General features: G+C 38.2%; 1 protein-coding gene and 1 pseudogene across 11 annotated transcripts in view; both read right to left on the reverse strand.

Moving 5' to 3' along the window:
• The window catches only part of GRIP1 (glutamate receptor interacting protein 1), a 752,587-nt gene that overhangs the window by 438,422 nt on the left and 288,278 nt on the right, over window positions 1–25,887 (reverse strand). For 4 of the 11 annotated variants that reach the window (XM_055118026.1, XM_012936123.2, XM_055118018.1 and 1 more), the window contains exon 1: window positions 23,364–23,612. The exons of 2 other annotated variants lie outside the window; for them this stretch is intronic. In XM_055118026.1, coding sequence (XP_054974001.1) covers window positions 23,364–23,496 — 133 coding nt within the window. In that variant the 5' untranslated portion in view covers window positions 23,497–23,612. Of the gene's footprint in view, window positions 1–23,363; window positions 23,614–25,887 lie in introns of those variants that run through there. 5 more of the 11 variants (XM_055118029.1, XM_055118020.1, XM_055118028.1 and 2 more) reach the window with 3 other exon arrangements.
• On the reverse strand, window positions 14,996–15,096 carry LOC129399191 (U6 spliceosomal RNA; annotated as a pseudogene).

The raw sequence follows: 25,887 nt of genomic DNA on the forward strand, positions 1-25,887 counted from the left end.
GTTATAATATTTGTGAATTTGTGAAAATAAGAAGGACTTCCGGGCATATTCCTCATGCATGCCACAGGTCTACGGCACCAAAGACTATTAGAGGTGACAAGATTTTTCAGCAAACCGAGGTCCACAAGACATAGCAGCTTAAAATTGTAATGACTTATAGTGTCAAAGAACCTAGATTTTCCTTCCTTTCCTTCCTTCCTTCCTTCCTTCCTTCCTTCCTTCCTTCCTTCCTTCCTTCCTTCCTTCCTTCCTTCCTCCCTCCCTCCCTCCCTCCCTCCTTCCTTTCTTCCTATATTCATTACAAATTCACTATGTTTTAGGCATGGAAATACAGTGTTTAATACGACCAAACATGATTTCTTACACTGTAGAGGTGATTGTAGGTGATCAATAAGCAACCATTGACATAAGTAATAAGTATTGTGGAGGTGGAGGAGTATGAAACAACTACAGACTTGAAGGTCAAATCTGTGGATACAACTTGCACCCACAGCTGTGTGGTCAGAAGCACCAGGCATAGGAATAAACTCAGAAAGCACAAATCTCCCCATTCAAAGGCCTGGAAGCAGCATTTCCGGAAGTGGGAGACACCGCATCCCTCCACCCCAGTGCTCATGGGGGTGGGAGATGGTAGCTGGAAGTGGGTAGGTAGTAGAATTGGGTGCAGTTGGTGCATGCATTTCTGTTTGTTGGCTTAAAGAAGTTACATTCCTGGGGAGCACTGTTATTGAGTGATGTGCCTCCTGAAAAGGAGGTGACAGACCAAATGAGTTTGGAAACCTGAGCTCTAGAGTAAAGGAGTAAAATCCGTGCTGGGGACAGTGGAGAGAAGCGCTCTCTCCATGCTTCATGGGGTGAGGAAAAGAAGCTCCTCGGAGCCAGCAGGTATCTGCAGAGAGTAGACAGGTCAACTGCACGATGGGGGGTGACACTCGGTCCCAACCAGTGAGGGGACCAGGCAGGGTGCCCTCTCCACCCAGTTAAGGGCCAAATCATGTGGCAAGGGTAGATTCTGTGAACTTGGTGGTCTGTGCCAGCCTCTGTTCCCTTTCAGAAAAAGGCACCACACTGGGGAGAAGGAACTGGAAGTGGATTAAAAATGGACCAGGACAGGGATAGCAGTTGTGAAAGAAGAAAGGTCCAGACAAAAGCAGGGAGGCCCACTGTTCAAAGTTGCACTGTACAGCCTCTCCCATGCCTCAGGTTCTGATTTGGTTCTGGCAACTTCTGTGTGCCTCCAAGAGATGACATCTATCTGCATCCCTTTGAGTCAGGGCAAAATGTTGTGCCTAATGGAATCAACAGTTTGACAAGAGTGACTCTGGTTTTCAAGGCTGAGCACAACATACTACAGTTCCTCTTTGTCCTCTGAGTGTTTCCTCTGAACACACTCTGAACTGAAAGCCAGCTGATATATGTCGAGGAAGCCACCTAGCCCACAGGGCGCTCTCGGCAGGTATTCTATCCACAGTAGAGCCACGGGCCCAGCCAACAAGTACTAAGGTTCCAGAAATCATGAAGCAACTAGTCTCTGTGCTGTGTTCCATCTGAATCCCTGAATGGAAGCCAGAGCATGGTACAATGCTTCCTGTCAACTCTGACTTCCAGGATGCTATGCCCCGCACGAGCAGTGGGGATACCATTACAAATTCTTACCTCAAGGCAAAATGCCTAAGGTATATTGATTTCTAAAGCTGTCTTTATTTTTGGTCAATTATAAACCAAATTAACCACCAGTGCATAGGTCCCCCTTTCAAATGGGTAGGGTAAAGGGCAGGTGGTAGTATAATCACTTTTCCTTTACTTTGGATAGAATCTCTTTTTAGGATGTGATTCAAAATCATGCCAGAGAAGATTTATGTTTTGCAAAATAAGCAACTGGATGCCTCTGATTTCTCTCTCTCTCTCTCTCTCTCTCTCTCTCTCTCTCTCTTCAATAGAATTTCTTTAGATGATCACATAATTTATAATACAAATCAGGATATATTTCAAAACCATATTACCATATTATTCACATAGCATAAAATTTATCCATAAAAATATACAATTTGGTGGTGGGGGGTGCTGTGTTCAAGGCTTATTTCTGGCTCTGCTCTGAGCTCAAGGATCACTTCTAGCACTGCTAAGGGACCATAAGGGATACCTGGATGGAACCCATATCGGCTGCTGCAGTCAAGTGCCCTACCACTACACTATTGCCCCTGACCTTAATTATATGATTAAAAATATATATGCACAGGGTTCTTCAATTATAACCACAATCTAATTTTAGAAAATTTTCATTTCCTCTGGCCTAGGATAATTTATTTGGAATCATTCTGTACTTGGTCAATTGATGAGTGTGTGGGGTGAAGGGGCTGCATTGGGGATCAACCCCGGGGCCTCACACCTACAATATAAGTGCGGTACAACCAAGCTATGCTACATCCCTAGGGTGATTGTTTGGCCCCCTCAAGCTATGCACTCCTGGAAATATTCTAATAAACTGGGCTGAAGGATTCAAAGCTTGGCCCTAGGATGCAGAACTGCTTGAGCCCTAAGGTGTTGGGGGCTACCAGAGCCAAACCTAGAGGTGCTAAGGCAGGTCGGAGATTTATATCATGCCAGCCAGAGCGCCTGAGCCCTCAGGGCACCACAGCCCTGAGCATGACACCTGGCTATGATAGAATGAGAGTGAAAGTATGCTAGTAACTATGCAAGGACAAAGGTGGACACTTTGGTCTGTTCAGGGTCTGTCTAGAAAAGCTTATATTACCAACTTACATCACAGGTAGAGGTGTTGGGAAGAAGCCGGTTTAAGCAAATCTGAAATGTTTTTAAAAATAAGTGTTTAAAAATATAAAATGGAAATTGGACCTCCCGTTCCTGCTGGATACTTGCTCCTGTTGGGGTAGAAGGAGAATATACATTGGTGGAACCATTCTCAGAAACTGTTAGGCAATATATAGTACTGCTGAACATAGGCATACAGTGACCCAAAAATCCACTCCAAATGATAGCTTGATTTAGTTTATGTAAGCTATACGGTTAACATAAACTCTATATAAAAATCTAGGTTTATATAAACTCTACAGTTTACATAAACTATGTGGTTCAATTTATATAAACTCAAAAACAGGGCAAAGTAATCTATCTAGGATGATACATATAAATAGGGTAGTGGTTAATCCTGGGTGTAAGTTAGTAACTGGAAAGTGGGTATGAGGAGGTTCTGAGGTCCTGTAATGGTTTGATTTCTAGTGTTACATGGTTCCATGGGGCTGCTCATTTTGTAAAGATTTAGCAAGTTGCATGTTTATAACTGGTGCACTTTCCTATGGCAGACTTTAATTAAAGGATTATTTGAGAGCCTGAGAAATAGTGCAGTGGGGAGGAGGCTGGCCTTGCATGTACCAGGTATGCATTCAATCCCTAGTATCAGTAACAGCTCCCCAAAACTACCAAGAATGATCCTTGAACACAGAGCGAGGAATAAGCCTGTCCTCTCCCCCAGCTCCCACTAGAAAAAGGTTACTCAAAAGTGTAGGTTTATATGATGAAAGATTATTAAACATCTGAACTGTGACAGAATTTCCAAATCTATTAATGGAGAGTTAACTAAAGTGAGCAATTAAGAGCAGTTAGTGATCACAAGGTGACAACAAGGTGTTAATTTCCTCCTTAACACCTTTCCCTTCAATAAATTCCAAGGGAAATAGAGGTGGGGAGAGTAAAAGGCCTTTCCCTCACATAACAGAATGTTTAAGTAAGAACAGAAATAATTAACTGCCACTCAGGAATCCTGAGAACTGTGTATTTTAGTTTCGCATTTTTAATGATTTTTCTAAGCAGGACAGTAGTTTTAGAGTTAGAAATAAGAGTCAAGAACGTTCAATCAGGTTCATTCACTTAATAGTTTAAGGAAACAAAGTTGAGGACACTGATAGGATTTACCCAAAATTACACCGCTGTTTAGCAGTGTTAAAGGTAAATCTAGAACTCAGGACTCTTGCCTCATAAACCATTTTATTTATTAAAAGCAAAAGTTTCTCAAAATTGAATACACACTGAACTCAGTATAAAAGACTTTAAAATACTGACTATGGGGGCTGGAGTGATAGTACAGTGGGTAGGGTGTTTGCCTTGCACTCGACTGACCCGGATTTGATTTCCAGCATTTCATATGGTCCCCTGAGCACTACCAGGAGTAATTTCTGAGTGCAGAACCAGGAGTAACCCCTGAGCATCGCTAGGCGTGATATAAAAAGCAATATATATATTTTATAATATATAAGATTTTATATAAGATTTATATATAAGATTTTATATATTATAAAATATAAATTTTATATATATAAAATACTGAATGAGGGTCCCATTCTCAAGAGATTGTTCTTATGAAATAGCCATGATTATGATCTTGTCCTCAACTATATTATTGGGAATATTAGATATTAGGAATTTAAAAAGCTTTCCAGGTGATTGAAAATAAGGAAAGTTTAAGGACCTCTGCTATTAAGAATAACTAGTTAAACTTGCTGTTTGTAGCGTACAAGTCTGTGAAAAGACTAATCCTTTGACCTAATTTAATCTTCACAAGAGAAAACAGGTACCCCTAATTTACAGACCACTAAGTTACAGACAGGAACTGGAGAAAAGTTTATCACAAGTTCTGCATAAAGCAAAAATCAAGTAGAGAAACAGATTCCAAGATTTAACTAAGGGGAAACAGGGCTTCTTCGGATTAACAGCATATCGCCTTGTACCCCAACTGAAGGATAAATGTAAATAAATGCAGTTTTTAAATCACTGTATCATGGTGGGAAAAAATGCCTACTGAGTAATTTATTGTTGTGATGATCTCATTCTCAATTTCACATCTGAGAAAAACAAACACATTGAATGAAGCATCCTCAGTAGGCAGGAGCATTTGGCTCTCAGCAGTCATTACTAGGTGTGGAAGCTGTGCTTAGCATTCAAAGAGCTATTCAACACCCAGAGAGATGACCTTGCAACATTACTCTTTTAATAGCACATCTTTATTTCCCTAGCAACATTCTTGACAACATACAATAGTTAGTACAAAAGATTCATGGCCAACACATCAATTTTACAATTTTCTTCTCAAATATCCATGGATATTTAAGAGTGTCTTCAAGTAGAGTTTAAACACTCAAAGTTCTAGAAAAAAACTACCCTGAGTTTAATATAAATATTTTAAAGTAAATACAGCTAAAACATATTTGATTTGGCAAAAGACAGCTTTAAGATTTGATTTCTTTCACATTCTTTTTAAACCTCTAATCTCTAGTTGAACTAAGACATTTAAGTAGCAGAGGCTCATTCATTATGCATTGGAAAGTGCATTTCCTTCCAACTCATTCATGTTGCAAGATTAGCAAGGTTAATAGAACAAAAATTATATTGCCTTCTATAAAAGTGTCATAATTTTAAATTTATGATATACAAGTAGTGTAGAAAGAAAAGAAAATATACACAGAAGAAAGTCCTTGTTTATTTTTCAGGTTATAAACAGATAATATGAAAAGTAAAACACAGGGACTGAGAATAAATGATCTTTTCATTTACCTATGCTCTACAGATGGTAAATATATGAACAACTTTCTCATGCATGACAGACATCACAAACTGATCACAGCTTGTTTCCCATTTAGCATGATTTTGTAAGTCTTTCTTTGCCCCCCAGAATATCTTGCAACACTAACAATTATCAATGTGTGAATCACTGCTAATCTCATAGTTTCAAAATATCCCTAAAGAGAGAAGCACTACCATTATCCCCCTTTTAAAGGTACAGATGCTAAAAATCAGAGGTGAAGTCACATGTTGGAAGGGTCTGAGCTGACATTCAAAGCAGGTTCATTTCACTCCAGTGGCTATCTCATAATGACCATACTAATACAGCCTACTTCAAACCAACTCAGGAAGTGAACACCTAATATGTCATTGATATCCTAGCCCTCTATGCTTCCAAATCTTTACAGAAAAATGTGGAAGTGTTTTCAGGGGGGAAAAGATCACACCTAATATGTCATTACTAACCTAGTCTTCTATGCTTCCAAATCTTTACAGAAAAATGTGAAAGAGTTTTCGGGGGGGGGGGGGAATCTTTCCAAAAACTACCCATTATTCTCAGCTTGTTCTTGAGGGCTACACAAAGCAATATCTCGGGTTGCATATGGTAGCCCTGTTACCTCTCCAGCTTCCTCTCTCCTGTGCTTCAATGAAGACTCCTTTGGACAAAGGTAAACGAGTACCTTCTGTCCTTTGTATCCAATCCTTAATTGCCTGTCATGGATGCAGTCAGTCCTTTCTGGCAGTGCTTTAGTTGCCCACATCTCTCTAAACTGTGAGTCTGATATCCCAGATTATCGCAGAGTAATTTATTTCTTCTGAACTATATTTGGATAACAACATTTAACATAAATGTGACACAAAGCCAGTCATTGGTAGCAACGATAATTCTGATCTCTCATAATCACTATGGGGTGTAAATACTTCCTCTAGAGTGTGTAGGCTGACCCAGTGAGTCTCCAGGGAAGTGAAGGCAAGAGTGATGAGCTGTCAGTTAAGAAATGGAGCTGCAAAAAGACTGACTTTGATCTGGAATTCCCTTTCTTACTGTTTCTTGGACTGAAGCGATAGCACAGCAGGTAGGGCGTTTGCCTTGCACGCGGCCGACCCAGGTTTGATTCCTCCATCCCTCTTGGAGAGCCCGGCAAGCTACCGAGACTATCTCACCCGCATGGCAGAGCCTTGGCAAGCTACCTGTGCGTATTCGATATGCCAAAAACAGTAACGACAAGTCTCACAATGGAGATGTTACTGGTGCCTGCTCGAGCAAATCAATGAACAACAGGATGACAGTGCCACAATGCAGTGCTACTATTTCTTGACTCACTTGCTCTGAGCTAAACCAGTTGTGTTTGTGCTACCTAATGGAGAGTTCCACTTCAAAGACAAACAACAGCAATAACTACTACTACTACTATCACTACAAACGGTGTCCCCAACCAATAGCCAGCAGGACCTGATTCAACAGCCTTGTGATGTGAATAGCAAGGATCCCTTGCCCAGTACAGCCTTGAAATGAAGCAACCCCAGTCAACAACATGGTCTGAGCTTATGAGGCTCAGTGAACCCAAGGATTTCTCAAAACTATGGAGAGTCCTGACCCACAGGCAATATTAGGTCATAAATGTTGCTGATTTTTGTTTGTTTGCTCAGTCTGATTTTAAGGCTACACCCAGAAGTGCTGGGGTCTTCTCCTGACACAATACCCAGGGGCTGTTCTTCAGCAGTGCTCAGGGGACCATGTGGTGCCAGGGATCAAACCCAGTGTCCGGCAGGCAGAGCCAGTGCGCTAGCCCCTTGAGCCATCTCCCCAATCAATGTGTGTTGTTTATAACTACTCTATTGTGAAATAGCTTCTGATGCAACAACAAATAACTAATTGCATTCTTGTTATGTTTTTCGCAATAAATTTCAATTTTTAAAAGACAATAGGAATTTTTTAAAGTTAATATATTTCAGGTTCATGGTATAATGTATTTGGTTAATCATTTCATTTTTGAGTAGTTAGAGTCTTTAAATTGAAGTTAGTCTAATGTGTTCTCAAATAAATATTAAAAACCCGTTACGTTTCAGGCACTTGAGGAGAAGTAGGACCCAGTAGCCAGTTGCAAAGGATTTTAAGTACATTTAGAAAAAAGAAACAAGTCAGAAATGGAAGAAGCAAGAGACAGGCCAACTCACAATATGAAGTTAGACAAGCCATTTAATTTTTAGTGCCTCTCCCCACTTTCATCTATGGAATGTGGAATGACAACAATAAGAGCTGGCTTAGCAACTTATAGTTAACCTATATGTGCTAGAAGGACCACATAGGAAAATGTGTATAACACATCATAAAATTCTGAAATAAAAATTAATTGTAATAATTCTTATACAAAATCTAAAACACACAGAAACAGTTTACTACAAAAATTGATCAGAATGATTCATGTTTAATTGCTGCTTGCTGGAATGTGGTTATTTCTTTTCAAAGAGTTAACTGAGTCCTTAATTTGAAATTTGCAATCCAAGTTTGTTTGAAAAATTCTAATTTGGGTCAATTAATAAATTTCATAAAGAAATAAGTACATGTCCTATTAAAATAAACAAAATTGCTATTAAATGTAAACATTATCTAGATCTGTCACTTAGAATCAATTGGTCTCACTTCTTTGCCTTTCTCCACTGTTTCCTATGTAATTTGCTATTTTTTAGATCAACATTTTGAGGTCACTGAAAACTACTTTTTTTTCATATTTTCATGATGCCACTATATTCCAAGGCATAATTCTTGTCCAAATAGTAGATCTGTTAATAAAATGCATAGGTAAGAATAATTGATTCCATTTTAGGGAAAAGATATCAACAATAAACTGCTTTGGACTGAGAAATCAATGGTTATTGAATTCTAGGCTCCAAGCTAATATTTCCAGTTACATAGGTCCTTGAGACTCAAGTTGCCCACTTTGCTTTTAATGAACAAGGTCAAAATCATGAATTGAAGTACTCTGACACTAATAGAATACTTTAGCTCAGAAAAATTTTAGCCTCGAGGCATCATAAAGTGCCAAGTATCTTTCCTGCAGGCCTAAATATTAATATATACATCAAAGTTGAAGATAGATATGTCCCTTGGAATCCACTATTCTAGTTTTCTACAGTTTGGTATGAAATAAAATTAAATTAAACATTTATTAAGTTCTAACTATGGGCCAGCTAGGTGCAGAGGGAATACAAAGATAAAGTGTGAAGTAGATAAAATATAATTGAAAAACATAGAAAGAGTGAGGGATGATTCTGAGGTTCTTAGTTTGAGCACATTTTTAGAAGATGCTGACCTTAAAAATGAGGTGGGGGAAGGGCGTGAGTGTTGGGTAAGAGAGAAGGTGCTGGGTTTAGTTTAGGAAACATGAAAATATACATGAGAGTTGGTAAAGTTGTACATAAAACTTGCTTGTCACATCAAAAAACAAAGAAGGTGGAAGCAAAGATTACCCAGGAAGAATTTTCTCATAGAGGGTGAAGCAAAAGTTAGAACTAAAATCTTGATAATTAGAATAAAAGAAGAAGGTGAAAAGAGAGGGGAAGAAGAAACAGAAAGAAGAGGCTTAGGAGCCAAGAAATGAGACTCAAAGAACAAAACCATAAGCTATTGTGAAATGCCACTGAAAGGGTAAAGATGCTATAGAAGTTCTCCGGACCCTGACATTTACATCCAGGAGGTGAGTGGGGATCTTTGGTTGTGACCAGTGGAGTGGAAGGTATGGAGCAGAGGGCCATGAGGCAGCATTTCATCCTTCATGTAGTCAGTGAACACCTTCTTTGGGCTTTGAAGGCAAAAGTGACAAGCCAGGGCCAAGCTCCATGACTCAGCCATAGAGCACCAGTCTTGCAAACATGAGGTGGAGAATTCCAGTCCCCGACACACCCAGCCCACGATGCTGAGTGGGATTTAAGCGGAACTGTCATGCATGTGCCATCATTGGGACATACAAACCAAGTGTGTGCAAGCATTGCAATTAAGTATGATAACAAAGCCCTCAGCCACCACAGCCACCACAGTGGGGGTGCGGAGTACAAGCTGTACGTGTATGGGCTTTTGGGAAAAGGCAGAGGCAGGCAGCAGAATGAAGAGAACTTATAAGTAATTTGTATATTCAGTTAAGCGTGTATTTTGAAAGGGGAAGAGCATGTTAGAGACTTGGGAGGCTATAATAAGGGACAGCCTAGAAATAACTACTGAGGAAAAGAGAAAGTGACTCAAGATAAAGACAAAGACCGATGATTAGGGCTGAAAGCCCAGCTGAGGCTGAAACTCATAAATCTGTAATGCAGCCAACTCGGCTGTATAGTCTTTTCTTCTAGAAGTAACATCAGTAACCTGAAAGCAACAGCAAGAGCACAGATGAATAGTGGCACACACATACACACACACACATATACACACAAGCAAGCTTTGGCAACCCCAGGGCACAGGAGGCCAAGTGAGGCAGCACTGAGGGGGCCTGGGAAGAGAAGGATGTCTGGGCGTCTAGGGACGGTGGAAAATCAGAATCATTCTGATGGGTGGAAAGGACACAAGGTAAGAGAAGAGCGTGGGGAATTAAAGGAACTGCAACAGAGAGAGGCTAGAATGTGTGAATTTATGGTCACTTTAGGAGGGAAAAGCTTATGAAATAAGAGAAAGCCTGGTGATGTTAAAAGTTACCAAATATTTAGAGTCTCTAAAATTGAAACATCTTGCTATAACTTTTCTCTATATTTCCTAAAATGTATACTTTGTTGTTGACATCATGAAAATCATAAGAACATTAGGAAATTTCAAATTAAGAGACCTCTGTTAAGTATTGCATTTTCTGATCATTTGAAAAACTTGCAATTTGAAGAAAGAAAAAAATATTGAGAGGTTAAAAAAAATAGAAGCCTAAATGAAAAGAATAGTTATTTGTTTAAGACAATGAATAAAACCTAGGCAGGAAAATCTTTACGACAAATTCAAGTTCAAGTTCGAATATATAAATAACATAACTTGACCCTAAGAGTTCTTTAATCTCTGTAGTCAGGAGTCAGTCACTTCTGGGGCTAGAGAGATAGTATAGTGGATAGGGCACTTGCCTTGCATATGGTGAACCAGGTTTGATCCCTAACACCCTTTATGATTTCCCAAACATGCCAGAAGTAATCCCTAAGTGCAAAACCAGGAGTAAACTCTGAGCAATACTAGGTATTGCTCTCAATGACAACAATAAAACCAACAAAACGGACCACTATTCACTCTAAAACTGTATGTTTATTATAAATAATTTCACTCTGAGAAATATCTTCCACCAGATAATTTGATATGTGTGTATTTTATCTAGGGAGATATTATTTATGTGTGGATTAGCAATGGAAAATAAAAAAGAACATTCTTATACAATTTTTCAAATCTTGAGGAGTCTAGTATTTATTTGAAACACCTGAGAGAACTATTTATTAACTGACAAATTTGTACCTACATACACTATTCTTTTCACACAAGTACATTAATTGTACACATTTTAACTTAGAAAATGTTGGATGTATCACAGATTCAACATTCATTCATATTATGATGTCTAGAAATATCATAGTCTCATGGTCTTGCTCCTTTATTATTGTGAAATTATAGACAGTCTGGGTTCTCACCCTGGACTGGGGTTCTTTGGTTACCATGGTGATGAAAAATGTTTCTTTAATCCAAATATACTTTAAATTACACACATAAGATCCTCATCTCATATTCACTGAAGAAACCCACATGCACATGCCTTAGCAAAATGTAAATTTCCCTGTTCAGTGCATAACTGATTTCAAAATAGCTGAATAAGGAGGATTGAGAGCAAAGTTTTTCTCATTACAAAAATGGTTAGTCAGGGGCTGGAGTGATAGCATAGCGGGTAGGGCGTTTGCCTTGCACGCGGCCGACCCGGGTTCAAATCCCAGCATCCCATATGGTCCCCTGAGCACCGCCGGGGGTGATTCCTGAGTGCAGAGCCAGGAGTAACCCCTGCGCATCGCCAGGTGTGACCCAAAAACCAAAAAAAAAAAAATTACAAAAATGGTTAGTCATAATAGAAGTTGGTTTGTGATTTTTTTCCGGGTGAAATATGGACTGATACTCAAGTTAACTCAGGTGCTTATCAGCCTATCAACAGATCTGAAGTTCGTCTTGTAATGGCAGACTGTCAGTGGAGAGGGAGGGCACACGGGATTGTAAATCTGTGATGTGATCGAGTCGAGATGCACCAGTTTGTAATAAGCATGTAATAATGGATCTCTTCTAATAATTAGAGAAGTTGATATTTTGCCATAATTATATAAAAAACAAGATAATAATCTATCTCAATAAAATATTGTCAAATAAAAAGCTCTCAATCATTCTCCTTGTTCCTCAGTAGTCATAAAACATTTCCTGACTACCTTCATTTTCCTTGTACATAGATCCTGCTTAAATTATTTTATATGAAGATAGAGAAATAGTACATGGGGTAAAAATTCTTGCCTTGCATATGGTATGTCCAGATTCAATTCCTATTACTGCATGTAGTTCCCTGAACAGCACCAGAGGTCACACCTAGCACAAAGCCCAGAGTGCAGCTGGGTGTGCCAACTCCACTTCCACACCAAATACATGTTGTAAGAACTGTATTCTACTATGTTACATGAGGGAAAAGGACAAAGAGTAGTGTTGGAACTATGAATAATCAATCTTTCATTCTCCATGTATTATTTTCTTAGGCGGGGGTGGGGGTGGGAAGGCTCTCCCAAGGAGAGTTCAGGATGTCTAGAGATTTTCCCCTAAGCTGCTCAAGCCCAGTAATGCTGGGGGTACCAGAGCCACCCCAACAGTGTTTGGGGTACTCCCTTGCAGAGGCGCATACAGGTCTTCGGGCTTCTGCATTATAAGGCATCTGCACTAAAGATCTTTATGTTCTTTCTCCAGTCCACAGGTATTGTTTTAAAAAATTCTTAATTATTTTGAATTATTTTCTATGATTGGGACATGAGAATTAGCTTCCAGAGATTTTAAAGCAAACTGCACCTATTGAAGAATGGGACTTTCTGTGTCCTTGATGTGGAATATAAAAAGGGTGAAGTGATGCACTCAGGGCTAGCCTACTTATAATCACAAATAATAAAGTATGACATCATTCATACACAGTATAATTAGTCTGGAGTGACGAATTTTACATGGAGACAGGTTTTGAGGCAATAGGAAGTCTGAGAGAATAAATTATTAAAAATATATCAAGTTCACTGACTTAAAATACTTATTTCATTCTATTCTTAGTTGGCTATATAATCCAGTTAGGCATTTTCTCTCTTTGGACCCTAAACTATTACTATGCAAATTACTATGTTGTTAAGGATAATAATCACATGTAAAATCAGAGTTGGGCTAGAAAATTCTTTTCTTAACTCTGAGATTCCTTTTATATCTAATTATCTTTCCTACAAACACCATTACACAAAAGCTTAGTGTTTTTAAGAATGAAAGAGGCGCTTTACAAATCATAAAGCCTTGGTATTGGTAGATAAAACCAGCCATAAACAACAGTTCACAAGCTGGGAATACCTTAACCCTACATCAATAATGAAAGGCCACTGTAAATCTATAAAATGAAAATTTACAACCAACCAAGGAACACCTTTATTTCTCACTCTAAATTTTGACAGCTACACCCTTCAAAATGATCATTAATCTGGAACGAAGAAGTTATCTCAAAGGATTGGAGCACATGTTTGCATGCTGATGTCCCATGTTTGATTCGCAGCAGTGCATGGTGTCCAAATACTGTTATAATTAGTCCTTAAAAACCATGAGTAGCCCCCTAAAAAGTGATCAGAATTCTACATGTGAAATGTACCGAGCAAAGTATTTTACAAGTATAGGTTACATCAACATCTTCAAAATACTTGCAGAAATTAATTTTTCTATATGGCAAGTGGAGTTCACAAAAACAAGTATTAACCAAACTGCAATGGTTTGTAAAACTTCACTGCAATGTTTTTTTTCACCCTATATCCAATTCTGAGAATCAGCAAGATGCCACTGTTGACTTCACATTCTAAACTGGTAATATTTGACATCTGTCTAGTTTTATTCAAACACAGGGCTTCACAAATCAAATATTATTTTCTGCACCTAAAAATTCATGGATCATATACCACCAGTAGCAAAAGAGCAACATGAAATCATAAGACCAGCTCAGCAGTAATTTGATACACCTGTTTTCACAATCAGCTTACTACTATATCAGAGGCACCATTTTAAAACATTTGTTGGTTAGATAGTTCTCCTGAAAAGCAATACAGATAATCTTCAGAAATAATAAAGATCTTTTAAAACTTAAGCTGGATATTATCCAAACTGCAAGATTAATCCTCTGTATCCTATTTAACTCGGACTAAATAATTTACAAAATAAATGAATATTTCAACAGGCAATGCTAAATTCTTGGGTAAAATAGTAAGGATCAGGAAAAACAAAGCTTCAATTCTTCACAAAGGAAGAGAATGGCAATGCTGTGGGTAGTAACCAGGGAGATTCAGTAGTTTTGTTCTCTCTAGAAAACACTTCTTTCATATATAATTTCTCTGATAAAATGCCCCAAACATTAAGAGTCTCTATAAAATATTGATTTTCAAGGACTGAGGAAAACTGCAATATATGTTGTCCTGCAGAAAATAAACATAAAACTCTATTTCAATATCCTGATTGCAAGGCAAGTGTACTTTTAGTTTGAGAGTTGAGTTCAATGGATGTCCAGAATCCAAGTGTAAAGAAGACTATGAGACACATTAATCCTTTTTTGGAGGGTGAGGGAGTTGGGTTTTACCCAACAGTGACCAGAGGGTATTCCTGGCACTAAACTCAGGGTCACATCTGGTTTGCTTGGGGAACCATAAGCAATGCCAGAGATCAAATCAGGGCTGGCTGCATGCAAGGCAAGTGCCTTACTCCAGGTACTAGCTCTCCAGTCCTTCCTCCCTCGAATACTTTTGTTTGTTTTCTGTTTTGGGTTCACACCCAGAAGTTCTCAGGGTTTACTCCTGGTTTTGCACTCAGGGATCACTTCTGTCAGGGATCAAGGGATGTATGAGGTGCTAGGAATTAAACTCAGGTCAGTCCTGTGCAAAGCAAGTGCCCTACTCACTCTACTACCATTCTCCTAACACCCCCAACCTGCAAGCCCTGACTAATCTCAAGGCAGAGAAAAATCAGTGTCTCATTCTCCCCAAAAGCTGTCATTTTAGCAACCTCTAACTTGGCAGAAGTCTTGCAACAGAAGACTTCTTTATATGAATGGCAACCACAACCTTGTGTGTTTCAGTAAAATTAAGGCTTTTGCCCATTTCCACAGCCACATTTAGTGACATGGATTTTTTTTGTTGCTCTTTGTTTTGTTTTGTTTTGTTTTTAAATATGGAATGCTTCACGTATGTATGTGTCATCTTTGTGCAGAGGCCATGCTAGTCTTTGTATCATTACGATTTTAGTATGTGTATTAAAGTAATTACTAGCTACACATTTTACTTATCAGTAAAATGCTGCAAAAAGGTCAGACCTGTTTGTTTGTTTTTTTGGCCTTTTGGCAATTCTCAGACATTACTTCTGCTTCTGCACTTAGGAATGACTCCTGCATTTGGGGGACTCTATAGGATGCTGGGGATAGACCCAGGTCGACTGTGTGCAAGGCAAACACCCTACCAGCTGTACTATCACTCTGGCCTCCAGGTCTGATTTTAAGCCTATATATTACTTGGAAAAAATTGATTTGAAATCTCAGATAATTTATTTCCCAACTGTTTTTAAAAACTGTGCATTCATAAGATAACATGTTAAATGATCAAATATATTTGTAACTCTGAAGGATTTTTATCCACAGTAGCCCCACCTCCTTAGCCAGAGCCAGGTCCAGCATTTAGTTCTCAAGAACCAACTCAGTTAAAAACTCATCCTTCTCACCACTGACTCCCCATCCTGTCACTTTTACTGTTTTTTTTCTACTGCATTTCTGTGTTTTATATTGTTTCCTTGCTAGATTGCTGGCTCCTGTAGGCAGAGACCTTCTTCTGTGTCCTTGGAACCATTCTGTCCCCAATGAGAAGAATGCCTGGTACATAATGAGGAACATCAAGTAGTTGTTCAGTGAATCAGAATGGTAAGTTGCTTGACATTAACTGAATATTCCAATTCCTTATGGGGTAGTAAAATGAAACATATTGAGCATAGACTATATGTCATTATTTTAAACACTGTAATTATGGATAAAATATTTTGCCATAATCTTGTAATACCTTAAATCCAGTTAAAGTAATTTCCAGAACAGGTATCTTCAAGGGCTTCACATATCAATTGAAACTCAACTCAATTCTATACAACAATAGGCCTAACTGGTAATGTTTAGTTTAAGTACACAGATCTAGACTAGCTCAAAAATATTTTTAGGACTAAGCTTATACAATCATTAATGATATATAAAGGTGGAATTTTAATACTTCAAATAAAATAGGCATTTAATCAATACTCCTATATAGTTTAAAATGCCATTGGGAATATTGGGAGTGTTTGACTCTAAAATCATGGTGAATCATTATGTAGTCTACATTTTTATTTGACTTAAAAAACTGAGTTGTTAGTTACTAAACATTTATTTACTGCCTAAGAACTCCATAGTAGATTAAAAAAATGCTTTTCCCATTTGGGTGCTAGTTAAAAAATATATTCACACATTCACTTGAGTGCCTAGACCTTAGAAACAATTTTAATGACCCTATCTACTAATATTTTTAGCACAAGATGATTTTTTATCATCCCATTAAAAAATATTGTGCCCATTTGCATTTTCTGAGCCCAGCAATTTTCAATTACGTTTTCAAATGTTCTTTCATAGGTTAACAAGAACTAGTCCCCTCTTTTTCCAATATTACATCACAACTGAATACACAAACTGACAAAATATTGAATCCCAACAACTACTTTGAGTTGCATTTGTCATTGCATTATCAACTTTTGTTTCATATTCAAATTTTTGTTTCATATTAAGTAATTCTGCATATCATCATTTTTTTTCGGTTTTTGGGTCACACCCGACGATGCTGACTCCTAGGGCTGACTCCTGGCTCTACACTCAGGAATCACTCCTGGGAGTGCTCAGGGGACCATATGGTATGATGGGAATCGAACCCGGGTCGGCCGTGTGCAAGGCAAATGCCCTACCCGTTGTGCTATTGCTCCAGCCCCAAGAAATTAAATAAAATAGGAAGTTTATTCATTACTCCTTATGAAGTCCCTTGTTAAGTAACTACTAGTATTATTTACTTTTATCCTGAGAATTTTATGGTCAGTCAGTTTCTACATTTATAGTTGTTTTCTAACTACTTTCCTTGCTCACTTAGCAACTCAAATTAAATATGTTGAATATATTCCTTTTGTTATACCTAGTTTTCATCTAACTGCCATTTCTGCTTTTTTATTTATGCCCCTATATCTATAATCTCTTTTATATACTAACACAACACTAATATTTCTAAAATAGAAATCTTGTTATACCTTCAATTTAAAGTCCACCCAGTGGCCCAATGGCTATACAACAAAATCAAAGATTTTTAGTCTGCCATTCTTTACTCTCTGCCTGCTTTTTTCCTATTTATTAATAAGGCTTCTCAAAATATTTATTAAATGTTCAGTTTATGTCAAGCACTAAGTGCTATATGATGTCACACAATTCATAATAACTTTAAGAGGCTGGCAGTCAATGATTAAATTTGATAGAAGAAGCATCTGAAGCAAGAGAGATTTGATTGTATGTTTATATAATATATTTAAAGAGCGAAAGACTCAGAATTCCTTTTGTGGGGGTGGCATAGCTGGTAGTGCTCAGCCCATTTGTAGTACCAGGGATCCATCCTGGATGGGCTAAGTGCAAGATAAGTGCCTTTACCCTGTACTCTCTCTTTTAGCCCATGAGTCAGAATTTCAGCTTAAGTAGTATGACCCAGTAAAATATCCTTTCACTGTGAATATCCTATCGCCTCAGAGTGACCAAAGGGATGTTCTTGATCTCATACTTATCAAGTGCAGTGTGCTTTACATGCATGCCTTGAGAACTCTCATTATTCAATACTTTGTATTCTAAAGCACTAAGCTTTGGGGCATAAGTTACAAGGTAAGAACTGTCGTCCGTGTATCTGAACCCCTTTTTAAGTAGGCAGGCATTCCGTTCACAGAAGCTTGGTGAGATGTGTATGTGTGGTCCCACGTAAAATAACAGTTAACTTGGAGAGATGAACAAGATTGAACACATTTGCCTTGCATGCAGCTAACCCCAGTTCAATCTCTGGCACATATATGATCCCTGATTACTGCCAGAAGTGATCCATAAGCACAGGCCCAGGGGTAAGCACTAAATATGTAGGATGTGGCCCTAAAACAAAACAAAAAAGAACTAGAAGTCCTGAGCACCACAAGGATTGCACCCCACCCACCAAACAAAACAAAAATCTAAAGGAAAGAAAATAAAAAACTAGTAATCAATAACTCTTAGTGAAAATGAGAGCAAAGTGTTATATGCTTAAAGGCTATGCTGGTTTTGTTGCTAGAGGAAATGATGTCTTGGGTCAGAGATAATACAGTGGGTACTTTTAAGCAGTTAGGAACTAGATTAGAAAAAAATCTTGTTTTCATGTTAGATACATTTATTATCAAGTAAAAAGAACCAAATAATCATATTTCCAAAATTGCAAAAAAATATTGCCCATGCTGCCAAACTAGAAACTTGTGGATCTGAGTTTCAGTATTGATTCTGGTCCTTTCATGCTATCTGAACTCAAACTGGATAGCCCTGGAAACCACCAGGACTGAAGCTGTGGGAAGTCCCTTGATCTTTCATCACAATCTCTTTTACAGGTTAACTTAAGTGACTTCTTTTTTTCAGGCCTTTTCCCCACGTGGCAGAAGGCATTGACTTGAACTTGCAAACTCCCTGAGGAAACTCCATTGATCGACTCAGCTTGGTTTAAGAGTCCGTTGCCAGACCAATTACCATAGACAAGGAAATGGTATAATACAAAAATGTCGGTTTTCATCACTCAGTAATGATGAAATTGGAGTGGAAATGAGGATATTCTAATTATAATTATTGTTCTTCTCTAGGGAAAGATGTTTTAGTGCAGACAAGTAGAAGTCCACCACATAAACAGAAAGCGCTAGAAGGTATTTTTCATTAAATAAATGGAAGCTTTGATGACCTTTCAGGATAAACAAAAAGAAGCTGTATATAAAATAAAAATTATCACATGGATATGGATCCAATACAGAGCTCTTCTGCGTTTGTATAGTTAAAACAAAAATAGAGCTGAAGTAATTACTCACCTCCACATACCATATGTTCCATTGGTGAAAAGAAAAACACAGAAGAGGCATAAAATCTTATTGCACATTAAATCTAATAGAGCCTATATTTGCCTCCAGATAAAAATTTTGAGCATACATTATATTTGTTGGAGTGTACAAATAACAATATATAACTTAAAACTTTAATTTAAAGAGATACATGTTTATTAGTGACTTGCTTTGTAAGGAAGTGAATGTGTTCATACTGGAAAGATTTAAATAGTGTAGATGCTTCGAAAGGACTTCTTATATTAACCAACAGGTCTCCCTATCAATTAGGTTCTTACACATTTCTAATACTACTCATGTGGTTACACCATTAAAGTCCTTTGAAGAAATATTCAATGATTAAAAATTGCTGTATCTGCAAATTACAGAGAAAACTGGAGATGATACTGAAAATATTGTTGACTAGGTTCTTGAATCTGATAATCCTGCTCTTATTGTTCATGTGGATTTCCAGATTGGATATGAACAACAATCACTTCTCCTAAAAACTAAAAACTTCCTAAAAACTGAGGAAGGCATCTGCGCATTTGATTGTGTATTTAGATTCTGCAGACTTAGGGTTTCTGATCAGCCATTTTACACACACTGTGTACACACACACACACACACACACAGATTTTAATTCTCCTTTTTTCATATTTATCAAGACAGAATCCTAATTACATATCAATTCCAATAACAGAATGAATATTATCACATAAATTTATACCCACAAAAATATACTTAGAAAACTAGTGAGAAGAAATTATATGTATTATCTGTGCCAATTCCTAAAATTTTCACACTACACACAACAACTACAATATTTTTTTAATCCAAGAAAAACAATGTTGGACATTTTTCAATGAAACAGAGAAAATAAACACCTCTCCTAAAATGCAGTATGGACATCCAAGGCCTCCCAAGGGACTTTCAGATGCTTATATTGTTTAATAAAGAAATTTAGCTGAGAATGTTTTATACACAAGCTTCACATCTGTTGTTCAATTTCTATTATAATAGGTAAAGTCAACAACACCACAATAAAAAATTTATAAGAAAAGTGACTTTTTTTCCATACTACATTCATGTGGCCCTCTTCCTCTAGTTTTCCTGAAACCACCTTAGTAGGAAAGAGGAACTGATTAGTAATTGCTGCTTGAGCATCTTTCCCACACAGTACTGGTCTGACTAGGAGAGTGGGGACAACAAGAGCATTTACCATGGAGTAACTCTATGTCCAGTCCATGCCTAGTCCAATGCCATCACACACACGCAGAAAGTACCAGATTCATGAGTGAAAATAATTCACAGCACTTTAATATTTGTAACAGTTGATTTCTGCCCTTTAAAGGTAATTTCAATAACCCTTCCTGTAGAAAGTATGGCAGGTAAGGATTTCCAGAATGGATATGAACAATGCTAAGAGACTGTTTATAAGCTATAATTAGCTGTTTTGATAACTCTATTATTATCAATGAGGGCAGATAACAATAGGATCAGGCTATTTTTATATGAATAGATTGATGAAAAGGCAGTGACAATACACAAATTAGAAGAACAATAAAAGCACCCTATAAAATAAAATTGAATTTCAATATCCCTTTTTAGATGTTTGTTACACGTTCATTAATCCAAAGAACAAAGGTAGAAAAAAGAAGAAAAAACTGCTTCTTGATAGATGCATTTAAATAAAAGATGAGGTCAAGGATTTGCCAACATATTATTAGCTTCATAAGCATTCTCCAAAACTCTTTAATATTCAATGATAGATCATCTTCTATGAACAGGTACCTCCCTATTAATAACTCCTGCTGCCAGAAAGTCAGTTTCCTCAGGACATCCACATGAACTTTTAGTGATAATTCAGATTAAAAAGGATAAAAAGGATAAAAGGATAGTCCTATATCAAAACACACCACTAAAGTTGCATTATTTAAAATAACGTTACATATCAGTAAGCACTTGAGAAAGTACTCAGGAAGGGTAAAATAATTGAAGAATTTACTGGAAATATCTTTCAGTTTAACCATTAATCAATATAAGTATAATCTAATATGTGCCATGCAATGTACTCTGAACATTGCCATGAGAGTGTTAAGGTTCTTTCAAGAAAAAGAAGTGAGAAAAGTAAGAACACCACAGAAAGATTAATATGAATAAAATTTTATAAAATTTTAGGTTTATCAATAGCCTCAGGAACAAAGATGTATCATCAGTAAATTATACCAAGTTTTGAGACAGAATACAGTTTTGCTAAACTAAGGAAACACAGAGCACAAACTTTCAAATTATTCTAAAAACTAATTAAAACAGATAAACGATAGATGTAATTGAATTCAGCCATATTACCCATTTGAGAAGATTGGTTTTAAGGATCAATCTTACTCCTTAATACTTTTCCATAGCCATAAAAGTTATGTGATTGTCTTCCCTGACCACTTTAGAAGAGGGTCTAAAACTGTGTCCAAAAGATGCATTGGCATGCTAATTGCCGTATCTTCTTTAAAAGTCTTGCTTTCTGACATTGGACAAAATGCTAAATCCCAAGTGTCTGAGTCCATTGTGACACAATCTGTTTATTATGTAGCATTATCAAGTTGGGGATTGAGGATGTACTTTTTTTCAAAAAGCTCTATACTATGTAAGTAACAGGTCCTCTCTGATAAATCACAGGAGAAACTACATCAGTTTTGCACCTAAGGCAAATGACTTTTGATGTTTAGCATCTTATTCTGAGAGTGACGTTGGCAAAACAGGTAAGACATGATTCTCTTTAACCTACGGCATTTGCTATAAACACTAATGTTTCAGCAATATCATTCTCCTCCAAGTTTGGGGATAGTTCTTAGATATCTTCATTAACATTTCTTCTTATAGGCACATTTTGTAAACTTAAGTAATTATAAAAATTACTTTGAATTTTTTACTAAACTGTTAGAATTGCAGGCATTTGAGAGCAATTGTTTGAATATATTTGTACAAATACACAATATAAACCAGAGAAAGTGTGACTTTGACTCTATAATTTGGTAGTAAAAATTTGAATGATGAACACCAATTGTAATAAAAAGTTCCTATGCTGCTTTTATTTTCAGCATTCAAGTTTTAGTTATGCGCAAGATGAGAGTAGTTTTTTTTAATGGAACAAAATCTTAAATTCTTGAATGTATTATGGAAAATAACTTAAGAAACAGACTGTCACTACATTAGAGCAGATTATTCATGTGTAGAAGCACTACAAAAGTGAAATGTCTCAAAAACTCAACAATTATTCTATAAAGGCGACATAATATTCAAGCAAATGTCAAAGATCAATTTGGCATTATTCTACTAGTGTCACCATATCAATTTTCAACCCTCAACTCACATCAGTAACAACAGAAGTTTTGACAGAACTAATTCTCAAGAATTTCAATTCAAGAAAAATAAAATCTAAATTATTTATCAGTCAATACTCAGACTGTGAATGGAATGTAGTCAGGGTTAAATATCAAAGTCCAAGAAGAATGGCTAGAACTGAAATACAAGTTTGTAATGATACTTATTCCAGAGATAAAAGTTTTTGATTCTGCAAATGTATATCACACATAACCGTCTGTTTCCCTCACTTAGGCACCGATAAACCCAGTGTTGTCTGCACAGAGCTACCTATCTTTATGTGCCTTTAGACATTTCTCGGCATTTAAAATCTAATGGGACAAGGCTTAGTCTCACCAGGAGCTTAAAGCACCATTAAACTTAAAAAAAAAAAAAAAACAACCACATCACAGAGCTCTGTTATTCACAAGCTAATTTACAAATGCCTTAATATGGGCATTTGTAATATTGTTTCATGCTACAAGCACAGCTGCAAGTTGATAGCAACTAAGAGTCCCTTTCATTTAATACCAAAATTATGAACACACTTCAAAAAAAAACAGCTTTTACACTTCCCTTACAAACAACACTCAAATTAATTACAGATAGCTGTCTAGAATTCTGTCTCAAGAGCTTTCATCATCAGCATCAACTTGAATAGTTGTAAACTAGCTTTCCTATCCTGAAAGGGGGTGGGAAGTTAAAGACAACCACAGAATGTATTTTTTACCGCCTGCCACCTTAGGAGTGCATGATACCTTTTCAAACGGGCAATTAAGATGATAATACAATCATCTCACCTAAAACATTAACCATGGGTCCGGACCTCCGCTGACTAGACAAGTCTCAATAATATCTGGTGGCTCGGCTGGCCGCAAATCAAGCAAACGGTTGCACCCCCGTCCTTCCAACCTGCTCTCAGCGAGCACCATCTGGGGAACCTTTTGCATTTAAGATTAAAGCGCCACGCACGGCTTATTGTTACCCCCCCCCCCACCCCGAGGCATGCGGAAAGAACAAGAGCTTGGAGGGAAGAGCTTACTTCGAAAATGCTCCGAAGCGTAATAATAGACATCCTCATAGCCCTCGTGATAATCCTCTTCTGGTCGGTACTTTTTCCCCTTTCTTCTCCTAGATCTTCGTATCTGCTTGACGAACCCCAGGAAGCGATCCATCTCGCGCTCCGGGCAGCCCCGCTCGGCCCCGCGGCCGGGGGATGCTGGAGCATGAATCCCCCCGCACCACGCCCGGGGACCGCGCCGCGCCACCCCCGGGCCCCACGCCGCGCGCCCGGCCACGCACGGCTCTCGGCCGCGGGGGCAAAAACACAGCAACGCCGGGGGACTGCCGGGACCAGACTCCTCGTTGACTTCGATCAACTGTCCAAGAAGCCACGGGAACGCGGGTGGGTGGGGGGAGAAAGGGGACCGAGAGGGACAGTGAAGTGATGGCGAAGGACTACAGGGGGGAAATGAACAGCGGCGCTCTGGACTTCAAAGGGCTCGGGCACAGAACACAACTAAGTTGGCCCAGAGCTGCCAGCGGCGGCCAGAGGAGCACCGGCACGAGGATTCCCCTCTCCGACGTCTCCATCACCGGGGCGGGTGTGTGCAGACGGGAGGGGGCGGAGAAGCGTGTTAGTGAATGGACTGAACCAAAGCTGGAGGCTGAGCGGGCTTTCACCTCCCCGCAATCCCACTCCCGCATCCCCGCACCCCTTCTCTAAAAGCACGTGCTGGGGAAACTTCTTGGAGAGCTATTGTTTGGCAAGGGGCAGACGGATTAACCCCTTGTGCGCTCCTGCAGATCTATTATTAATGAGTAGTTAAGTGGTTTCATCCATATGCACAGCCGCTCGCTGACAAAAGTGTGCGCTATGTGTTAATTGGAGCAGCAGGGAGAAAGCACCGCAGCTGCTTTCGAATGACACATTTACCCACTGGGCATTAATGTATTCCAATCGCTGTTTGATCTAAATATTATAATGCACTTCACAGACCGGCTTCTCATAGGCTTAGTAAAACCACATCATAATGAGCAAATAAAGAGAATGCTAGAAATAATCCATCCCATGCTCACACTGAATTCAAATATAATCTAGCTGAATTACTCCACATATTGTTTAAGGTATCATTTTAAAATACGACAACAAATGGGCTAAGTGGTAAGTAAAACAGCACTTGGATGAGAAAGGGAAGAGAAGTCTAAAAACAGACTCACATTCTATTCACTTTGGGTTTCTAAAATGACAAGCTTTTTTTTTTTTAATTTAAGGAAAAGACTATCACTATCACTGTTATCCCATTGCTCATCGGTTTGCTCGCGTGGGCACCAGTAACTTCTCCATTGTGAGACTTGTTGTTACTGTTTTTGTCATATTGAATATGCCACGGGGAGCTTGCCAGGCTCTGCCTTGCAGGCGGGATACTCTCGGTAGCTTGCTGGGTTCTCCAAGAGGGACAGAGGAATCGGACCCGGGTGGTCACGTGCAAGCTACTCGCTGTGCTATTGCTCCAAATCAAGAAAAAGACAATGAGAAATATTTCAGACTAGACAAAAAAGGAACTCTTAGACCTAGACAAGTCATCATTCATTTTTGTACATTTTTTCTCCCTTTAGTATGTATCTTCAGGTCTTTAAATTTGACACCAAGGAAAATTCAATTGGTTTACAATATAATTAAATATGTCAGCATATTATTTAACTAAGTCAAGAACATTCTATAGTTCCATATTCCCAGAAACTTAATTTTTTTGGGGGGTTACACCTGGCAATGCTCAGGGGTTACTTCTGGCTTTGTACTCAAAAATTACTCTTGGGGGTATTTGGGGGACCATATGGGATGCTAGGAATCAAACCTGAGTTGGCCACATGCAAGGCAAACACTACCCGCTATGCTATCACTCCAGCCCCAGAAACTTAATTTTTTAAAACGGTTTCTCACTGTGTGTAGGGAAGGGGGCAACTGATGGTGAAAATCAATTGAACTGGAGAGTTGGTTCTCAGAATTGAGTTTCAGGTGGCAGGGGCGCAGGGTGGGATAGAGGGGACCTTAGGGACAATAGTGGAAAGAAGCAGGCACGTTGGTGTGGCTGTGGTGTTGGAATGACACATGAAATTATCATTAACAGCACTGTAACTCAAAGTACCTCAATAAAATACACTTCAGTAAAATACACCTTAAAGCATCTCAGTAAAATGCAGTACAAAAAAGAAGAAACAAACTTCTTATTGTATAAAGGTTATTCAATATCCGTCATATTATTTATAGGTCTGTAGGACTACCCTAAAAAAACATGACTATCTGTGGACCATCTCTAAAATGCAGAGAAATGACTATCTTGGTACTATCTGTGGTTAAAACTCACAATCTCCTGGATATGGACAGTTTTCTCTTTTCAGGTGTAAGATGCTGAACCTTGTGTGGGAAGACATTTACTTAGAAAGGTAATCTTCATTCATCAAAAACATTCCAATAGTAACATGAATTTCCTCCGTTCCTATATTATTTCCCATTTTTATGCCTTAAGAATTTGTGGAGAGAAACACAAACTTAATGATGCTGA

The sequence above is a fragment of the Sorex araneus genome, chromosome 10, assembly GCF_027595985.1.
Source record: "Sorex araneus isolate mSorAra2 chromosome 10, mSorAra2.pri, whole genome shotgun sequence".
Taxonomy (NCBI): Eukaryota; Metazoa; Chordata; class Mammalia; order Eulipotyphla; family Soricidae; genus Sorex; species Sorex araneus.